At 40.0% G+C, this 20,297-nt stretch overlaps 1 protein-coding gene across 1 annotated transcript in view; it reads left to right on the top strand.

Moving 5' to 3' along the window:
* EDIL3 (EGF like repeats and discoidin domains 3) overlaps nt 1–20,297 on the top strand; it is a 269,430-nt gene that overhangs the window by 151,794 nt on the left and 97,339 nt on the right. Inside the window, exon 5 of the mRNA XM_050913442.1 lies at nt 6,232–6,345. Coding sequence (XP_050769399.1) covers nt 6,232–6,345 — 114 coding nt within the window. The remainder of the gene's footprint in view (nt 1–6,231; nt 6,346–20,297) is intronic.

Below are 20,297 nucleotides of genomic sequence, written 5' to 3' on the forward strand. Positions count from 1 at the left end.
TTTCTTTAACACAGTTCAGTTCATTATCTTTCCAACTAAACGTCTGTTCTAGTATCAAACATGATGCTGCAAGAAGCTGGTCTTTCCTCATTCATCAAATATGACATATTTGTTTGAACTGATGGGACTAAAGTTTCTCAAATTACTGGAAAAAAATCACTGTAGGATCCAAGTAACAAAGATAATAATAAAAAACTTCCATGTTTCTGCACTGTTCATAGCTAATTGCTCCACAGGGGTAGAATATGAGGATTGCTTTAAAAGTATCTGGTACTTAAGGTTCAGTCTGTTTTCTACATCGTTGCATAGACAATATGAAATATGCTGGAAGGCTATGCATTTTTTCCTACATGTTTCAATAGAAATGGCAAATTAGAAAAATTTAAGTATCTTGAGAAGATATTATCTTTACACAGAAAAGCTTTTAAGAGGATAAATTACTACCTTTATTTCACAAGTAAGGGATAGTTCATATGTTCACTTAATGTTTTTTAGTTCACAGTGACCTTGATATTTTTTCCCACAAATGTGTTAGCCTGTATTAAAATGATGAATAACCTGATGAAAACATAAGGTTAATGTGCTTTGCTTAAAAAGGCAAATAGGGAGCTGAAGAATCTTGTTAAATTTTATAAATACGTATAAAGAATTTAATTTAGAATTGAGCAGGTATGTTCTTTGGTCATTTCCCTTGGCAGGTTTTATTTCCCGCACACTAAGCTGTTACTCCTCTTCTTCCTCTTTAATAGAGAAAAATTCAGCTCACCATGTGAATTTTTATTAGTCCAGTATGTGATATCTTTATAGGCAACAACTAGTAAGACATGAGGGATGAAAAAGAAGCTCAGAGATCAGTAACTATTGTGAATTTTAGTATAAAAATCTGAAATTTTTCAGGTTCAAAGAACTGAAACTAGCTTCCACATTTAGCTGAAGGTCTGTCCCTGCATTTCTGTTCACCACAACAGGAAGATTGTCACAGAATCACGGAAGGGTTGAGGGTAAAAGGGACCTCTGGAGGTCATCTGGTCCACTCCCTCCTGCTCAAGCAGGGCCACCTAGAGCTGGTTTCCAGGACTATATCCAAATGGTTTTTGAATATTTCCAAGGATGGAGAGTCCAGAAACGCCCTGGGCAACTTATGCCACTGCTCAGTCACCCTCACAGTAAAAGAGTGTTTTCTGATGTTGAGGCAGAACGTCCTGTGTTTCAGTTTGTGCCCATTGCCTCTTGTCCTGTCACTGGCCGCCACTGAAAAGAGCCTGGCTCCATTGTCTTTGCACCATCCCTTCAGGTATTTATATACATTGATGAGTTTCCTCCTGACCCTCCTCTTCTTTAAGCTAAACAGTGCCAGCTCTCTCAGCCTTTCCTCACAGGTGAGGTGCTCCAGTCCCTTAATCATCTTAGTGGCCCTTTGTTGGACTCTCTCGAGTATGTCCATGTCTCTCTCATACTGGAGAGCCCAGAACTGGACGCAGCACTCTAGGTGCTGAGTAGAGGGGAAGGATCACCTCCCTCAGTCTGCTGTCAGTGCTCTGCCTAATGAAGCCCAGGAGGCTGTTGGCCTTCTTTGCCATGAGGGTGCATTGCTGTCTCATGGTCAACTTGTTGTCCACCAGGACCCCTAGGTCCTTTTCTGCCAAGCTGCTTTCCAGCTGGTCGGCCCCACAGTGTGTACTGGTGCATGGGGCTGTTCCTCCCCAGGGGCAGGGGCAGGACTTTGCACTTCCCCTTGTTGAACTTCATGAGGTTCCTGTTCAGCCCATTTCTCCAGCCTGTTGAGGTCCCTCTGGATGGCAGCACAACCCTCTGGTGTATCAGCCACTCCTCCCAGTTTTGTGTCGTCAGCAAACTTAGTGAGGGTGAACTCTGCCCCACCATCGAGATCATTAATGAAGATGTTGAACAGCATCGGACCGGTATTGGCTCTGGGGGTACACTGATAGTTACTGGCCTCCAACTAGACTTCATACCACTGATCAACACCCTCTGGGCCCAGCCATTTAGCCAGTTTTCAACCTACCTCACATATGTTGCACACAGAACTTAAAAGCTACACAGCTTTTTAGATCTGCAGAAGAGACTGGAGGTACAGACTCCCCTGGAGATACCACAAAATCAATCAGATCTAGGGAAGTCGTGTGTATTAAAACACTGAATTTTTGTACATAGATTCCTAGTAAATGTGAAAAATGAAAGTACAAAAGTTACATACTCAACTACCAGAAATAAAGCAACTTTGTTGACAGAGCTGAATTCTGCTTCTTCTGCATAAGCCTTATTGCATCAGGTTTAGACATTTATGTAGCATCTTCCTTCGCTTGTATATGCCAGCGCAAACCAGGTTTGCGTTTTAGGGACAGAATCAGATTCAACACAACAGTGAGGAGTATTCAATTCATAGGGCATTTCGCCCACCAATGAATGCAACTATTTCATCTCTGTTAAGTGTTTTCTCATTTGAACTTATTTCTGTGCTGTGTACATGTGCGCCTTACCAGCAACTGCATCCAAAATGAATATGCACTTAAGCAAAACTGAGTGAAGTAAAATTGCGGTACAAGATAAAGACTGCTTTTCTGTTTGCTGTTTACAGTGTCCAATGCAACAAGACTTGAACTCTTAATGAAGCTAGTGTGGGCTATCATCTTTTAAATATTTAACTGTATGCATTGAATCAGATCATGGGATCATAGAATGGTTTGAGTTGGAAAGGACCTTAAAGATCATCTAGTTCCAACCCCCCTGCCATGGGCAGGGACACCTTCCACTAGACCAGGTTGCTCAAAGCCCCATCCGACCTGGCCTTAAACACTTCCAGGGATGGGGTATCCACAGCCTCTCTGGGCAACCTGTTCCAGTGCCTCACCACCCTCACAATGAAGAACTTCTTCCTTACATCTCGTCTAAATCTACCCTTTTTCAGTTTAAAGCCATTACCCCTTGTCCTATCACTACATGCCCTTGTAGAAAGTCCTTCTCTGGCTTTCCCTTTAGGTACTGGAAGGCTGCTCTAAGGTCTCCCTGGAGCCTTCTCTTCTCCAGGCTGAACAACCCCAACTCTCTCAGCCTGTCTTCATAGGAGAGGTGTTCCATCCCTCTGATCCTCTTTGTGGCCCTCCTCTGGACCCACTCCAACAGGTCCATACCCTTCTTATGTTGGGGGCCCCAGAGCTGAACACAGCGCTCCAGGTGGGGTCTCATGAGAGCTGAGTAGAGGGAGAGAGTCATGTCCCTTGACCTGCTGGTCACACTTCTTTTGATGCAGCCCAGGATACGGTTGGCTTTCTGGGCTGCAAACGTACATTGCTGGGTCATGTTGAGCTTCTCGCTAACCAACACCCCCTAATCCTTCTCCTCAGCGCTGTTCTCAGTCCAGTCATCGCCCAGCCTGTATTTGTACTTGTGATTGCCTCGACCCATGTGCAGGACCTTGCACTTGACCTTGTTGAACTTCAGGAAGTTCACACGGGCCCACCTCTCAAGCCTGTCCGGGTCCCTCTGGATGGCATCCCTTCCCTCTGGCGTGTCGACCGCACCACACAGCTTGGTGTCATCAGCAAACTTGCTGAGGGTGCACTCAATCCCACTGTCCGTGTCGCCAACAAAGATGTTAAACAGCGCCCATCCCAATAGGGACCCTTGAGGAATGCCAGTCGTCACTGGTCTCCACTTGGACATCGAGCCATTGTGGCAACTCTTTGTGTGCGACCATCCAGCCAATTCCTTAACCACTGAGTGATCCATCCATCAAATCCATGTCTCTCCAATTTAGAGACAAGGAAGTCACGCGGGACTGTGGTGGGTTGACCCTGGCCGGATGCCAGGTGCCCACCAAAGCCACTCTATCACTCCTCTCCTAAGATGGACTGGGGAGAGAAAATATAATGAAAGGCTTGTGGGTCGAGATAAGGACAGGGAGATCACTCACCAATTACCATCATGGGCAAAACAGAGTCGACTTGGGAAAAAAAATTAATTTATTACCAGTCAAATCAGAGTAGGGTAATGCGAAATAAACCCAAATCTTAAAAACACCTTCCCCCCACCCCTCCCTTCTTCCCAGGCTTAACTTTACTCCCGATTTTCTCTTCCTCCTCCCCCCCAGTGGTGCGGGGGACGGGAATGGGGGTTGCGGTCAGTTCATCACATGTTGTTTCTGGCATTCCTTCCTCCTCAGGGGGAGGACTCCTCACACTCTTCCCCTGCTCCAGCGTGGGGTCCCTCCCACAGGAGACAGTCCTCCATGAACTTCTCCAACCTGAGTCCTTCCCACGGGCTACAGTTCTTCATGACCTGCTCCAGCGTGGGCTCCTCTCTCCACGGGGCCACAGCTCCTGCCAGGAGCCTGCTCCAGCGCGGGCTTCCCACGGGGTCACAGCCTGCCTTCGACACATCCCCCTGCTCCGGCGTGGGGTCCTCCACGGGCTGCAGGTGGAGATCTGCTCCCCCGTGGACCTCCATGGGCTGCCGGGGGACAGCCTGCCTCACCATGGTCTTCCCCACGGGCTGCAGGGGAATGTCTGCTCCGGCGCCTGGAGCACCTCCTCCCCCTCCTTCTTCCCTGACCTTGGTGTCTGCAGAGTTGTTCCTCTCACATCTTCTCACTCCTCTCTCTGGCTGCAACTGCAACTCCCCTGTAACTTCTTTTCCCTCTTCTTAAATCTGTTATCCCAGAGGCGCTACCACCATCGCTGATGGGCTCGGCCTTGGCCAGCAGTGGGTCTGTCTTGGAGCCGGTTGGCATTGGCTCTGTTGGACATAGGGGAAGCTTCTGGCAGCTTCTCACAGAAGCCACCTCTGTAACCACCCCACTGTCAAAACCTTGCCATGCAAACCCAATACAGGGACAATGTCAAATGCTTTGCACAAGTCCAGGTAGATGACGTCAGTTGCTCTTCCCTTAGCCACCAATGCCGTAACCCCGTTGTAAAAGGCCATCAAATTTGTCAGGCACGTTTTGCCCTTACTGAAGCCATGTTGGCTGTCACCAATCACCTCCTTATTTTCCATGTGCCTTAGCATAGTTTCCAGCAGGATCTGCTCCATGCTCTTGCCGGGCACAGAGGTGAGACTGACTGGCCTGTAGTTGCCCGGGTCTTCCTTTTTTCCCTTTTTAAAAATGGGGGTTATGTTTCCCCTTTCCGGTCCAGTCGGGTGTGAAATTCCCTGGACTGCCATGACTTCTCAAATGTGGTGGATAGTGGCTTAGACACTTCATCCGCCAGTTCCCTCAGGACCCGCGGATGCATCTAATCAGGTCGCATGGACCTGTGCACCTTCAGGTTCCTTAGATGGTCTTGAACCTGATCTTCTCCTAAGGTCAGCATTTCTTCATTCTCCCAGTCCCTGCCTTTGCATTGATGCAGCCCTTTGAGACAATGATGTATGAAATCCATACAACATTTCTACTCCATACAGAATAAACATAAATGCAGAGATGGAGAATTTTAATTATGAGATATCGTTATCCTTCATCTGCCTATTTATGATGACTGAAAAATACTATATTGCATTTGAGAAAAAGAACCTGATATTATACCTGAAGGTTACTACACTCGAAAAACATGGGAGTATTATTCTTGCAGCATTTGACAAAGTGTACTGGAAAAGGGAGACTCAGATAAAATTAACCACCTTTTCTGTCTTTTGAATTTAATAAAATTTGCAAGCTTCTAGATCAAGCTATTAGTTTCAATTTGCCCACTAACTCATGCACAGAAAGGAAATTCTTTAGACGGTTAAACAACCTTGTCAATTAGATGTTTAATGAATTAAGATGAACTGAGACACATTCTTAACTGGCATCTGTTGATAAAGATGTAGCTACATTTCCTGAAGTTGCAAGGATCACTAACGAGTACTCTGTTAGAACTAATTGAATTTGTTTATTTAAGGTCAAACTGTGACTTGTGGCCCTGATGTCCTCTGGAAGTTACAGTGAAAATCCCTCAGCAAAACTTTAAATTCTGTTGTGTGATGGGACATAGTAAAACTTTAGTAGGTATATGAAACTAGCTAAATTTATATGAGATTGCTTTGTTTTTTTCCTAAAGCACACCCTGTTTAATCACATCCTTTACCGAGCATGTTTGCTGGGCAAAAGAATGTATGTCTTCTAATGTCAATTGTATAAATGCATTGTGTTTTAGTGGTTTAAAACATGTGCTTATTTCTTTTACAATTTCTCTTTGCTAATCCTGACATTATCTTTTGTGCTTCCTGCAGATGTAAATGAATGTGAAGCCGAACCCTGCAAGAATGGTGGAATCTGTACAGATCTCGTTGCCAACTATTCCTGTGAATGTCCAGGCGAATTTATGGGAAGAAACTGCCAACAGAGTAAGAATTGCATATTTTTACATCTATTTTTTTTAAATAAATAAATATTTTCTTTGGCAGAAACAACTATAGTATACTATGGAAATATTTCTCTAGTCTACAAATGCATAATGCTCAAAATAGCTGTCTTACTCTTTTCAAAATGGAGGAAATTTAAGAGACCAAATCTGTCATGCATTCAAGTAAAGCATCTAATATGATGGAAATGTGCAAAATGCAGAATTGTTATCTAAGAGTCAAACAAGAAGGAGTAAATAGTGTAAAGTAGAAAAATACAAAAACTAATTCAGGCTAGGGGTTCATCTTGCCAAGTATCCTGTCTTCAACAGTAATTATTAGCAGATATCAACAAGTGTAAGAGCAGGGTAAAAATATATGTTACTTTCTCTGAAATGTCTCTAGCCTCTGAAAGTGGGACCACTGGTTTACAGAGAAGTCATTAGTGGAGTCCTCCAGGATCTGTCCTGGGAACAATCTCGCATGATTTTACCAATAACATTGACTGTGAATGCACTATAAAGGTCCGATTCCTAAAGTTGTTATTACAAAGCAGTTCTTTACGTATGAAAGACTAGGTAATCTTGAAGAGCAAAATAACAAAAATAGAATAAACTGCTATGATATGAAATGCAATATACCTTAACAGTTAATAACAGATGTTAGAGGCTCATGGATTTGAAATACTGCAGAGAAGAAAGCCTGTGTGTTTTAGTTGAACAAAAGATGCTAATATGATGGTGTCATGGAAAAAGCTAATATAGTCCCAAGATATGTCAAGCCTGGTACCTTAAGGAGAAAAAGGAAAGTATTTGTGTATTACCATTTGTAGCATTAGATACTACATTCAAAATACCTGAAATACTGCAGTCATCCACATTCAAGAAAGGGGATTTCTAGTTCAAGGAATATAGACTATGTGTAGTAGGAAAAATTAAAAAAAAAAAAAAAAAGGCAAGTTGAATACTAAATAAATGAAACCATAACAAAGCTGAAGAATATGATTCATTTTTCTGTGTTCACATTGTGGATTCATGGGGAAGAATGGAGAAGAAAACAACATGGACCAATAACCACAAATGACAAGCTGGGAATTTTTTGAAGTAACCTCAGTGAATTCCCAGATTTATATATGCAACAGGCAAAAGATTTGAGGCATCCAACATAACATGTATAAAATTCTAGAGGGAAATCAAAGATTAAGATTTGCTTTGAGAATTACGGGCCTATATGACTACCTGAAAGAATTTGTAAAAAAATGAACATGTATTGAAGTTTTCTGTAAAAGTTGCTGGTGAATCACTTCATGTATTTCCTTATAAGGTGCAATTGAATTACCATTTGGAATTCTACCAGGAATCTCATCCGTCTCTTCAGAGTTTATCCCTTCTGGTTTTTTGGCTGCATCATGAACATTGCTTAGATTACAGATCACGTAAAACCAATCTCCTGTTTTGCTAGAAATGGGGTAGTCAGAGCTATTACTTGAAGTGATCATTGCATTTTCTGGATCATCATCTGTTATTTCATATTTCTTTTTATAGATGTGTATGTAATTATATGTAAAAATAAACTCTGTGTGTGAAATTGTATATATTATACTGCATTTGGTTTTATGTGTGTGTATATATATATACATATACATATTTCTTTTTTGGGAGAGCATATAACAGAAAGTATATATGTACAAAAAATAGAAATTTCCAGTGTATTGAAATAGTGAAAGAATATTGCTAATATCAGTAAAGCATTACTGAATTGCAAAATATGCTACCTACAGTCTGTCTTTCTCGGTCATACTTTGGGGATTTACACTGGTAAGCCAATCACCTAGTCAGATGACCTTTCTGGAGATGTTTCTGTAGATAAACGCTGACAACTGTGACCCAGGACTCCATCGTCTAGCCCGCAGAGAAGAACACTAAGTTATTTGAAAGGATAATTCTGTTGAGTGTTAAAGAATTTTTATAATTATGATGAGGCTCTATACAGCAGTCAAATTGCTTTAGTGCAGAGATCAAGGACAGTAAGTTTTAAAATGTGCTTTGTAGTAACTATTAATTTGTCAGCTGCAAAGTGTCTACAGGCTGAGAGAGCTGGGATTGTTTAGCCTAGAGAAAAGGAGGCTCCAGGGAGACCTTATAGCGGCCTTTCAGTACATAAAGGGGGCCTACAGGAAAGATGGGGAGGAACTCTTTGTCGGGGAATGTAGTGATAAGATGAAGGGTAACGGTTTTAAACTGAAAGAGGGAAGGTTTAGATTATATATTAGGAAGAAATTCTTTACTGTGAGAGTGGTGAGGCACTGGAACAGGCTGCCCAAAGAAGCTGTGGATGCCCCATCCCTGGAAGTGTTCAAGGCCAGGTTGGATGGGGCTTTGAGCAACCTGGTCTAGTGGAAGGCGTCCCTGCCCATGGCAGGGGGGTTGGTCTAGATAATCTTTAAGGTCCCTTCTAACCCAAACCATTCTATGATTCTATGGTGTGGTAAATGGCAGGCATGGCAATGCAGCACTGGAGTGCAGTGGTAAAAAGCTTCTGTTCTGTACTTCCTCTGGGTAGGGACCTGCATATGGAAATATCACCAGTCTGGTGTCTGCGGGACAGTATCATGGGAGGAGTGTGAAATCAGATGTGCTTTGAAGACTTAAGAGGAAAGTAATACATTACTTAAATCAGAAATTAGAAAATGCTACACAATGTAGATATTTGAATACTTCCGTTATACCACTTCTTATAGTCATGTTATTCAGCTAAACATATGAAGAGTTATCAATAAGTAACAGATAATTAAGGATGGGAATAATGTTTGTATTGACTGTGATCATTGAACTACCCCTGTTCAGGAAAGTCAATGCATTCTTCTAGTACTATGGCACAGTTCACAAACTTTTAGCATTCATCTACTTTTGAGCTAGCTTTAACACAGCTAGCATTAAAATGGTGACTTTTCTTTTTATACCACCAATATAATTGTGCACTATACCAGTTCCTATAGCTGGGCTTGTAAATATCCTTTTTTTCATAAGAAGTTTAGTTATGTCATCATACCTAATTGTGTAATTACAAGTAGTAATTACATATTCTAATTACACCATTAGAGTTTTACACATATTTACAGTAATCATATAATTAAATACTGTTACACTAATTATGTAAATTGCTGATTGCTGTCTCAGAATTACCTTACAAAGCTCAAAGATTGCTAATCCGCATTACAGAATATGTGAAATATCCTAGATCGAGAATAAAAAAGGCAAAAATACATCATGCAGTCCATTCTTCTGTCATTGCAAGCTTGTTCTCCAGGATGCATTTTCTAGTTGTATATCTAGTTTGGTATATCCCAAATACCAATGCTTTCTAATAATGACTTGTCATGTTACTCATCAGCCTGAAGTAGTTTATATGTCATATTGTTTTTCCTAATGCTCCAACTAAGTTTTCTCTCTTTTTTTTAATTCCACCATTTAATTCCACCATAATTAATTTCTCTTAGTTAATCTCCTAAATAATTCCCTTCCATTTTATCTCATATGTAGCACTTTCCAGGTGTGAGACAACTGTTGTGTTACACGCAGGTCCTGCGAGCCTTGTGGGACACCCATCCAAAATCCTTCTGAGTAGTCCCAAGAGCCTCTGCTAATAACTAATGTAGCTGAAGTGAGAGGGAAAGGCTTGTCTGGAACTGGGTACTAAAATAGCACTAAAATGCCTAATGAGCTTGGAACCATATTTGGACTGCCTTGACCATCTTCTGAGTCTTCTTCTGGCATGGATGAGGTTTGGAGCTGCTTTCTAAGGGCTCAGCCATGAAGTAAAGTTCTCAGAAGACATGGAGGCAGTCTCCTGGCCAGGTGATGTGCTTCACGCCCCAACAATGCTTCTGCTCCTTTGGGGCCACCTTCTGTTTTATTTACATATCCTTCTCGTTTTGAAGCACTGGCCTGACCTCTCGGTTTTTTTCTGGAGAGACTTAAATTCAGTCTTCTTTCTTTCTTACTAGCTACTGCTATCTTTAGCCATTCAGGCATAAATGATACTTAAACCAGCTGCTTCTCATTGCTGGAAAGCACAGGATGAGGCGAAGTCAAAGTAATGTGGAGTGCAAGAGCAATGATGGCGTCAAAACATACTCAATTGTTCTGGAATAAGCTTATCAACCTGTTAAAAGGTACTTCACTGAGCATCTGGTATTTACAAAATTTGCCTGCAGATGTTTAGTAAACACAGAGTGGAAAGAGAGCACCTTTTCTTATCCTCTGAAAGCAAAAGATAAACTATATTAATTCCATATTACTTTCCAGATTTCTTAAGGCCTCAGCATTTCCTTGATGCAGCTGCTTCTCCTTCTGTTCTTGCACTCTCTGAACCTGTTTCTTGCTTCTGTGCTGAATTCAAGCTGTCAATTATGATTACCTCCATTACAGCTTTCCTTAGTCTTGGAGTCTCTATAAATAAGTACTACTTCCAAGACAGATTCTCCTGGGGTTGAAATTTTTACTGTCTGGATCACAAAACTCTCTTGCAGGCAACAGGGAGCCACTTTCATCAGTGTCAGACTGTTTGCATTATTCAGTACAAATCTGTATTGTTAAAATCTCCCATGAGCAACATGGATGGTGAATTGCAATAATTTGTGAGGAGTTCCACAGGTAATTTTTGATCACTTTTTTTATCTAGCAGATGGTACTATACAGTGGACACGTTACAATTTCACCATTGTGCATTTTGGAGCTGTATTTTGCAGATTGCCAAGAGTTGCTGCCATTAAAGCATACGGCAAATTTTCTCATGCTTTTTCTTTAAAGATATAGATGAAATTAGTCACTGTAAATATTTTTTTACATCTGCTATGGCTCCTTCACCTCCTTTTCTGTGTATTCAACATGCCCATATGTAGGAGGACTGCATTCAGAGCAAGTGCACCAATTTAGTTTGTCTAGCATGTCAGGAATCCTGCTAGGCAGTGTACCTTCACATTATTTTCATGTTTCCTGTGCTTTATGTTTTAGTACACTAACATGTTTATACTGCACTTGGTCATCTTCTGCCTTCTTCTCTGTGGAAATCAAAGTGGCATTTTTTTATTTAAATGAAAATGCCCCTTCTTTCAGTGTCATTTTTACTTAAAAATTATCTAAAGATCTGACAGATCTAGGCATAAAGAGACTTTCAAGACTTCTGCTTACATGCAGCCTTATACTCCCAGGCTAGATGGTGTCATCCAAAGTGTTCTGATGTGCTGTGATTTTAGAATTTTCTTTCTTTCAAAATTGTTCCCAGGAATACAGGACACCTGCAACTTGCATGATTTGTAGCACAGGAGAAATAACTAGTTTCACAGTATTTTTTGAAGAGACTATATGGCTTCTTTTGGTGTCTTCTGTATTTCACTTGGGTGTTTTCAAGGCAGTGTCCTCACTTGTTGGGACTTTTTGGCTTCAGGTGCTTGTCCTTTGAACTCTGCTTGATGCTCACAGTCTTCAGTGAGTCTTGGGTATCTCTGTCTTACCCAGCTCCAGCTCTTACCAGCCCTGGCTCAGCAGGCTTCAGGGTTCAGAAAGCCTCCATGCTTAGGTTCAGAAAAACCCTACATAAAACAAATATCGCAGGATGAGGGCATAAAAAGTGCACAGGCAAAATAAAACAATTTATGAAAGAGTTAAAAGCTATGTTTTCAGGGGGGAGCTTTATGTCCGGCTAAAATTTGTCTCCCAAGAAGTCTGTGTTTTCAAAATATGGATAGGAATCAGAACTTAACCATTTTCTTAAATTAATAAACCTGGTAACAGGCTTTCTGGTGAATTCAGCTCATGAAAATGCCCTGTTAAAATTAAGCTGTTACGCACTGGACTGTTGTTGAATGGTAAAGGTGATCCCATTACAACTCTACCTCATTTCCAGATTACCTGCTGGGGAACCTAGGTTTTAAGGCATGATATTTTTTCCTGCGCCTCCAGTTGGCAATATGTTGTGGCTTAAAGCTTGTAGTGAGCCACTGTGAAACACTTTACTTGACAGGAATCAACATGGACTTGAGTTCCTTAAATTACTGATGACTATTAAAATCTCTTTGAATGAGATTTAGGAGAATCTGACTTTCCCTACAGCTCAAAATATCAGTTTGACTAATTCTGTGAATAAATCCAATATGAAGTTTGGTTTTAGGCATATTCTTGATTGTTTTGAATATCTGACAGTTTTACGATCTGACATACTGGTGTTATATAAAATGTAGCAAATTTCTGTAAAACAAAACTGGCCAAACATACTAATTTTTCTTTTGTGTTCTTGAAATTACTCTGTAGTTCAACATGTCAATGATTTATGTTGATAACTACCAACCTTTCATGTTTAATCAGTTGATTCAGGTTTTCAGCTTTCATTAGGAAAAAAAATGAACTACAGAAAGAATTGTAGTTTCTAGAAATACAGAATCCTGTATTTAAATTAAGGGCATTATAATCATATGCAAAAGAAGAAGATACGCATTCATTGGTGCAAAAATAATTTACTTTTTTATATCGGAGTTTCTGTTCCATTTTCATTCATCTTGCCAGTATGTACTGGAAATTCTGTTAAGGCACATGCTAAACCTGAGACATTTCTAGATGACCTGTAGATTATGACCTTAAACTGAATCAAGACAGGTTTCCTGTTGCTCTCTTTCCAGTTTATTAAATAGGTAAGCTCTTGTAATTGCCTTCAAATTCCAGAAATCTCCAAACAGATTTTCTGGTTTTGTCAGGGAATTGGGACAAAAAGCCCCTACCCCTTTTTTTCATTGCATCATACTGTAAAGTAACAATTCCTTGAAAACTGACATAAACCAGCTCTGCTGCTGCCTGAAGGAGCCTTGCTTCAGCTCTTCTTTGCCTGTCTTGCTGCGTTTGTGGCTGCTCATTCTGGGCTGCTGCTTCACCCCTTTGCCTTGTTGTCCCAGCAAAAACTGACCCAGGAAACAAAAAAGGTAATTAATGAACCAGATCAGTTCTTTGATCCGGTGAACTTCATGGCCACACAACTACTGGGCTGGTACAAGGAGTGGCAGGGGACAGAGCCTGGGCACGAAATCAAGACTTAACACCAGTTAAAAATGTTATTCAAGCCACAGTCTGAGAAAGTAGAAACTGTTCTCTAACTCATGTTTAAGGCAAAGATAAGAATTTATTTTATTTTTTTTTTATTTTTCTTGGTTTGTTTCTCTTCAAATATAAAATTTAAAAGCTAGAATTCTCAGCTCATTTGCCAAGGATACAACAAATAAAAATTCAGTAAATATATACATTCCTGTTTGTCATTATTTAGATGACAAAGTCAGGACTTGCATGGAAAAATTAAGGAGATTTTATAGGTATGTGTATATGTGTGTGTGTGTAGGTATATGTATACACAAATATTACCCTTAGAGAAATTAATTCACTTTTTCTAATGTACTCAAGGTAGTTAACTTATCATTTGTATGATGTCCTTGCTGGTTTAGGGAAGAATGGAAAAAGTTTTGTGCATAAAAGAAAGGTATCAATTTATTATAAAGTTAATGGTAATACATGATTTATGAGATCCCTGGATTACAGAAATATCTTAGAACAGAAACATATTAGAATTACATTTTGAAAGTGCAAGAGGGAAAACTTTTACATGTTAAATGTGAGTTTAACTCATGTAATTCAACTCAATCTAAGTAATTTGTCATTTTTTGAACATGCTATAAGAATAAAAACAAATCATTTACGAGGTTAAATAAATGCTGAAAGGCAGGTGTCCTGGTTTCGGCTGGGACAGTTAACTTTCTTTTTTAGTAGCTGGTACAGTGCTGTGTGTTGGATTTAGTGTGAGAATGATGTTGATAACACTCTGATGTTTTAGTTGTGGCTAAGTAGCACTTATCTTAAGCCAAGGCCTTTTCAGTTTCCCATGCTCTGCCAGCAAGCAGGTGTGCAAAAAGCTGGGAGGGAGCATGGCTGGGGCAGCTGACCCCAAATGGCCAAAGAGGTATTCCATACCATGAACATCATGCCCAGTATATAAGCTGGGGGGAGTTGGCCGGGAGGCGCGGATCGCGGTTCGGGAGCTAACTGGGCATCGGTCAGCGGGTGGTGAGCAATTGCATTGTGCATCACTGGTTTTTTTCCCTCTCCCCCTCCTTCCTTTTTTTGTTGTATTCCTTTTCATTACTATTATTATTATATTTTGTTATTACTATTGTTAGTATTATATTTTACTTTAGTTATTAAACTGTTCTTATCGCAACCCACGAGTTTTACTTTTTTTTTCCCACCTCCCCACCCCACTGGGAGGGGAAGGGGAAAACGGCTGCGTGGTGCTGAGTTGCTGACTGGGGTTAAACCACGACAGCAGGCTAAATATATCAGTAGTAAGGATGATGCTTTATGTACATTTTTAACTGTTTTAGCTAATCATGGACAGAACACAATTTCTATATTTGCAGTGGACAAAACTCATCTTGAATCTCTTGCTGAAACTAATGAGGTTTGCTGAGGCTACATTGTTCTGGGAATATTGTCTGGCTAGCATTTCTGTGTAGTGTATCGGAATGAAAGTGCAAAGAGGCAGAAAATGTTATAGAAATGACAGAACATGTTGTTAACATTGAAATGTTCTCCCAGGCATTTCAATGACCTAGTGAGAAATATTAATCAAACTCTAACGTTTCTAATATTGAGTCTTCAAACAACAAAGCACACTCTGGCCCTTCCGCTGCAGAGCTTCTTTGTCCAGGCATCCCATGTAAGACGCAAAGATGTGCAAAATTAGGCTCTACAGATCAGAATTGTAGTTCTTCCTTTCAACACAATAGGAAAATGAAGCTGATCTCTCAGTGTTTGATGTTGAAACAAAGTCCTCCACCCTATGCCTTTGGGTACATTTTCATCTTGCTGCAGTTGTACTGAACAGCAATGTCTTCCTTTGAAAATTCATTTCTCAATGTCTTACGTTGATTAGGCAGTAGAGGATACAATCTTTACTTAGACACCTGACAGAAACTTATTGTAAAATATTCAGACAAGCCCTTAGGACCCAACAGGCATATTTTACACATTTAATTGTCTCCTTACTACATGAGTCATCTAGTGCAATAGTAGCTTTTGGGTTGTGTCAATAACTACAGTATGAACTCAACCCTATATTCAGGCGTCCACAACTTGACTTTGTAACATCTCATTTTAGCTTGAACCACCTTGTTGTGGCAACTTTCTTGCCATGTTTTCTTACTTAAACCTACCAATCTGCTTTTCTTAGGCATTGTGTCATTCTTGACTCATGGTGCCCCTCAATTACCCTCAGTAAAGAGGCAGGAAGGTTGCATTGGGGTCAGGGATTCCTTCTCCTACTTGTCTTCCACCTGTCTGTTCTTCCTACTGAGGGAGCAATACGACCCTACCTTTTCAGTAACATAGAATCATAGACATTCACAAAAAGTAGAGGAGAAAAAATACTAATCTTATAAATATAATCCATTGTTCCTGTGTTGGAAGAACTTTTATGTGCATTTTTATGTGTGGCAAAGCCTATGACAATGCATATTTCAGCATTTCTAAGCCTTAAAAGAAAAATTACAGCACACCATTATTCTCAAAGTAGCCTCTATAGCTCTTAAGTTCCTGGTCTGGTCAATAATGCACATTCTTTTTTTACATCCTCACAGAAATGAAAAATAATTTGCAGGTAAGGAATTGGTACTATAAAAGAAATAAAAGCCAGACTGTAGCCAGTAGAAGCAAGCTGAAAACAAATCACTGGTTATTATGACCAAAAATAACCCTTAAAAGTACAGAAAAACACCTTCAATAAAAGCACTAATGATTATAAATATATGAAAAGAACAATTTACAGCTGCAGTAGGCTCAACAAAGTTCCCAATAGCCAAGTCACAGGACCATTTTTTCTGTTTCAGGTACTAGTCCAATTGGAAATTACTTTATTTCAAGGCTTAATATTTATAATATATAGGCCATTTATTTCAAAATAGAATAATCGTGGAGGGTGGCTTGCCATCTGAGTCAGCCTTGTCTAGTCTGCTGCTACCCTTTGGTGGACACAGGAATGAGCAATGAGAGGAAAATCATCTTTAGAGCCATACAAACTCCTCATCATGAAACTGCCTTGCGGTTTGCAGTAGTTAACAAATCGGGCACAGAGTAGAGTTACAGGCGAGTGTGGCATAAACCTTGCAAAAGGAGGAGGTTTGAAAGTTGATTTACATTTTGGAGATTCATTTGGACTTGGAATTCAAGCCAAGCTGTGAAGGATGAAAATCCATGTGAACTAAAGAGAAAATGGAACAAAACATGGTTACATGAGCCCTAAGTGAACTGAAATCTCCAGGCTCGGCACAACTCCCACCTGCAGTTTTCAGGAGAAGGAAACGTAATATGTTCAGTGATCAACTTCCCACTGAGGCAAGATTCACAGCTCCTGCTGCTTTGGACAGACAGAGAGTCCAGCAAAGTTCCTCCTGTTCCAGGCATTGGTGCAGCAATGTGTAAGATACATAGGAGAAGAATGAGCGATGCTAGTAGGTTACATCTATTTTAGTCCCTGACCACCATCATGCTCATTTGTTGCATTCCATTAGATCCGAGGACTTACAAGAAATTCAGAGTATCATCTCCAGCGTCTTATCGTTGGTTGTGTGAGAAGGAAAAGCAGCATGTCGTTCATCACAACTTAGTCTGCTTTCTGGCCTCCTCAGGGTTCAGCACGGGAATGACAGTCGTTCATTGCCTGTCAGAGCAGAGGCAAATGGCATGCCTCCGTGGCTGCAGGCAGCTGCACAGGCAGCGGCCGTCAGCCTGGGAGCTGTCCCATGTGGATGCACCCCTGCAGCTCGGAGGCTCAGCAGCCACAGTGTTACTTACTCAAGGGTGTCACTGCTTCAAAATAAATGAGGAGATGAACAGATACGAAAAATTTGGCAGCAACACAATGCTGAGAGAGAAAGACTTCATGTCTTTCTGTCACGGTGTACATAAACTGGGACTCAGAAGGGTGCGAGTGAGTTTTTGAAATGAAGTAGAGTTAAAACTTTAAAAATTCACAAGTATGCTTTGCCAATAAAAGCTAATGGAATTACTCTTAATTCAAACCCTTTTCCTTTGTATCAGTGATTGTTTTCTAGTATTAATGCTAAATGTAATTTGGCCAGCTCTTGGTTTGGTGTAGTTACTTAGAAATTTTGTTTACAGAAAAGTATCACACAAAACTTCTACAGTTTAAAATTAACGGACAGGTTAATATCCATTACTGATCCAGCAAAATCTGTTTGATAGAGCTCAGCCCTAAATATGATTTTCTCTTGTTGGCAAATCTGTACAGTTGATGGTAACATTGCATGCCTTCACTGAAGATCAGTCTCAGTGTGTAGTTTGTAATATTTTATCTATTGTTATTCTAATAATATCAGTTCCCATTTATGCTTCTGTTGCTGAAACCTAATTCCGTAATTACTCTGTTCCTATTTTTATGCAATTCACTTTTACCCATCCATGTTTTGAAATTTCATCCTAGGCGTAGCATGAAAAGTAACCATGTTGTAATTCATTACATCAAAGTTAGAGAAAAGCGAATATTGCTGGGAAAAATAATCCCCGGTATTCTTTTAACTTTGAAAGCAAATTTGAATTCTTACATCCACTGTGTGCAAATAGGATTCTTTCTTTTTCTTCAATGTTTCTAAAAAGTGTCCTTTCTCTTTTGGATAGCAGTAAAACATCCATACAGGAAGCTGAATATGGATTTTACTGTGATTACTGAAACCTCTTCCTCTTCTTTTTCTTACCTCCTGGTCCTTCCACAATTTTTTTCACGATACCTTTAATTTTTCCTTCAGGTGCAAATTGAGTGAGGTTTTGTTCATTTTTAGACATAGGAAGTTTCTTCCTTGATAAAAAGTGTCAGGTGGAAAATCCTCAAGAATTGAATTCGTTTCCCAAAGCACATGATGGAATCCGTTCAGCCTCTTCTCATCTCTGCTGAAGGCGGTGGTGGATCTCCCACTGAGTTCTGTGTAGGCAAGATGGGGCACAAGTTACATGATGTCCTTTAAAAAGCTGTGCTTTAGTCTTAGCAGTCTTAGACTGCTGGAAGGAAAATATGATTTATTAATGAAGCGTCATGTGTTTATCCCCTTCACCTAAGAAGTTAAATCTCTCTAGCATTAATTGCACATTATTTAAAGATTGAAACACTAGTTTTTTGATGCTGTTCATTATTAGTATTTAGTGATGGAGAATCCTAATTTCAGACACCCTAATATACTTTAAAAGTGGAGTTTGATTTAATATGGAAAGCCTAATTGTTAGTCATCATCTAGCCTAGTGACATCTGTGTCACCTTTACTATGTCTGCAAAGTACAAGGAGAAGTAGACCAGAAGGAATTCACCAAGATGGGTTACTGGGTAGGGAGTTGGGTAAGTTAGCCAGTATGAAAAGTTGAGGAGAAGTGTAGTTTCTGTGAACAGCAAAAAGTGCGCCTGCCCACAGTGCCCATGTGCAAAAGATGTAATGCAGGAGAGTATTTCCTCTTTGGAAAGCAGAGATGTCATTGCGCTGTTCTGTGACTGAAGAAGGGAGCCGAGGAAAAGCAGATTCTGGTCTCTGATGTAATTGGCATCTTTTATGCATGGTGGAGCACCTTCAGAAGACAGTGTGAGAGTCGCAACCCATAATTCCCAGCACACCGGGGGCTGGGGTATGAATAACATGATTTCAAATTTGATCAGATAAGGAAGGAATTTCGTTCTCTTATAAGTAGACACTAGTCTTGTTCACTTAAACTTTACAACTCCTGAAAGACATATAAACTTTCAACTCAAGCTGTTCCATTTTCCAAACTGCAGTTTATTCTCATTCATGTTGTTAGATGCAAATGCATGCCTGCTGAAGAGATACTGTCGTTAAGTGCACACGTTCCTCCTTGTCAGTTTTGCTGAGATTAGGTCCTGTTGTGCAAGACAAGAAGTTGAGAAACAAATTCCCCTGCTCCGTCGATCCTACTGCAGTTAAGTTAGCAGATCATCATCCAACATTGCAATATTGTGGTCCATGTTAAGCCAAAAGGATTTGAAGTCACGGGAAATTTTACATAGGGAGACTTAGACAAGAAAGGCATTAAGAAGTTTCCAGGGTCATGTGAGCTTTTTGCACTGGCACTGAGGACATGGGACGAAGAGGTTATTGGGAATTTAAACTGAGATGTGTAAATTTTTATAACATAGTGTTAAAGTTTTTTATAAGTTGTCATGGATAAATAATAGCATAGTTTAGTGCTATTGCTACTTTATTGAATCGAAAGAATCAAACAACTTGGCTGTGGTAATTGCACTGTAATTTTGTCATGTGCAACTTTATTTGGAATTTTTAATAGAGACATTGTCAGCACAGTGGGGTCTCCTGGCTCTTACTCAGCTATCAGAGTCTAACGCATCAAGATGAATTTGTAAACAGAGTTCTGCTCATTTATGTGTTACTTACAGGTAACTTCCCATTTGCCGTTTGTTATAACATTTTGTGAATAGTTCTCTTTTTACATAGTTATAAGTGAAAGTTACTAAGTCAATCTATATCTTTTCAAATGTCTAGGCAATTTGTAAATAAGGTGAGAAGATTTTATCCCAGATAAATTCAAATATTTATTTATGCTTTATTTATGAAAGGAAAATGCTAAAAGATTTGGATTTTGGTGACTGGATGGTGTTCTAATACCTTCCATCTCTTCTCTAAACAGCTGGAATGAAAAGGTCACAGCTATGTAGTGGCTTCATTGACCATGTTTATTTTGGAGGAATTTCAGGAAAGGGGATATTATTTCTTAGTTTGTCAGCTTAGAAACACAACTCTTCTTGGTAATCCCCTAACAAACTTTTTTTTTCTGTGTAATATTAAATTATTGGATAATTAGGTTTCCTACAGAATGCCAAGTAAAGAG

Source organism: Gymnogyps californianus, chromosome Z, assembly GCF_018139145.2.
Source record: "Gymnogyps californianus isolate 813 chromosome Z, ASM1813914v2, whole genome shotgun sequence".
Lineage (NCBI taxonomy): Eukaryota > Metazoa > Chordata > Aves > Accipitriformes > Cathartidae > Gymnogyps > Gymnogyps californianus.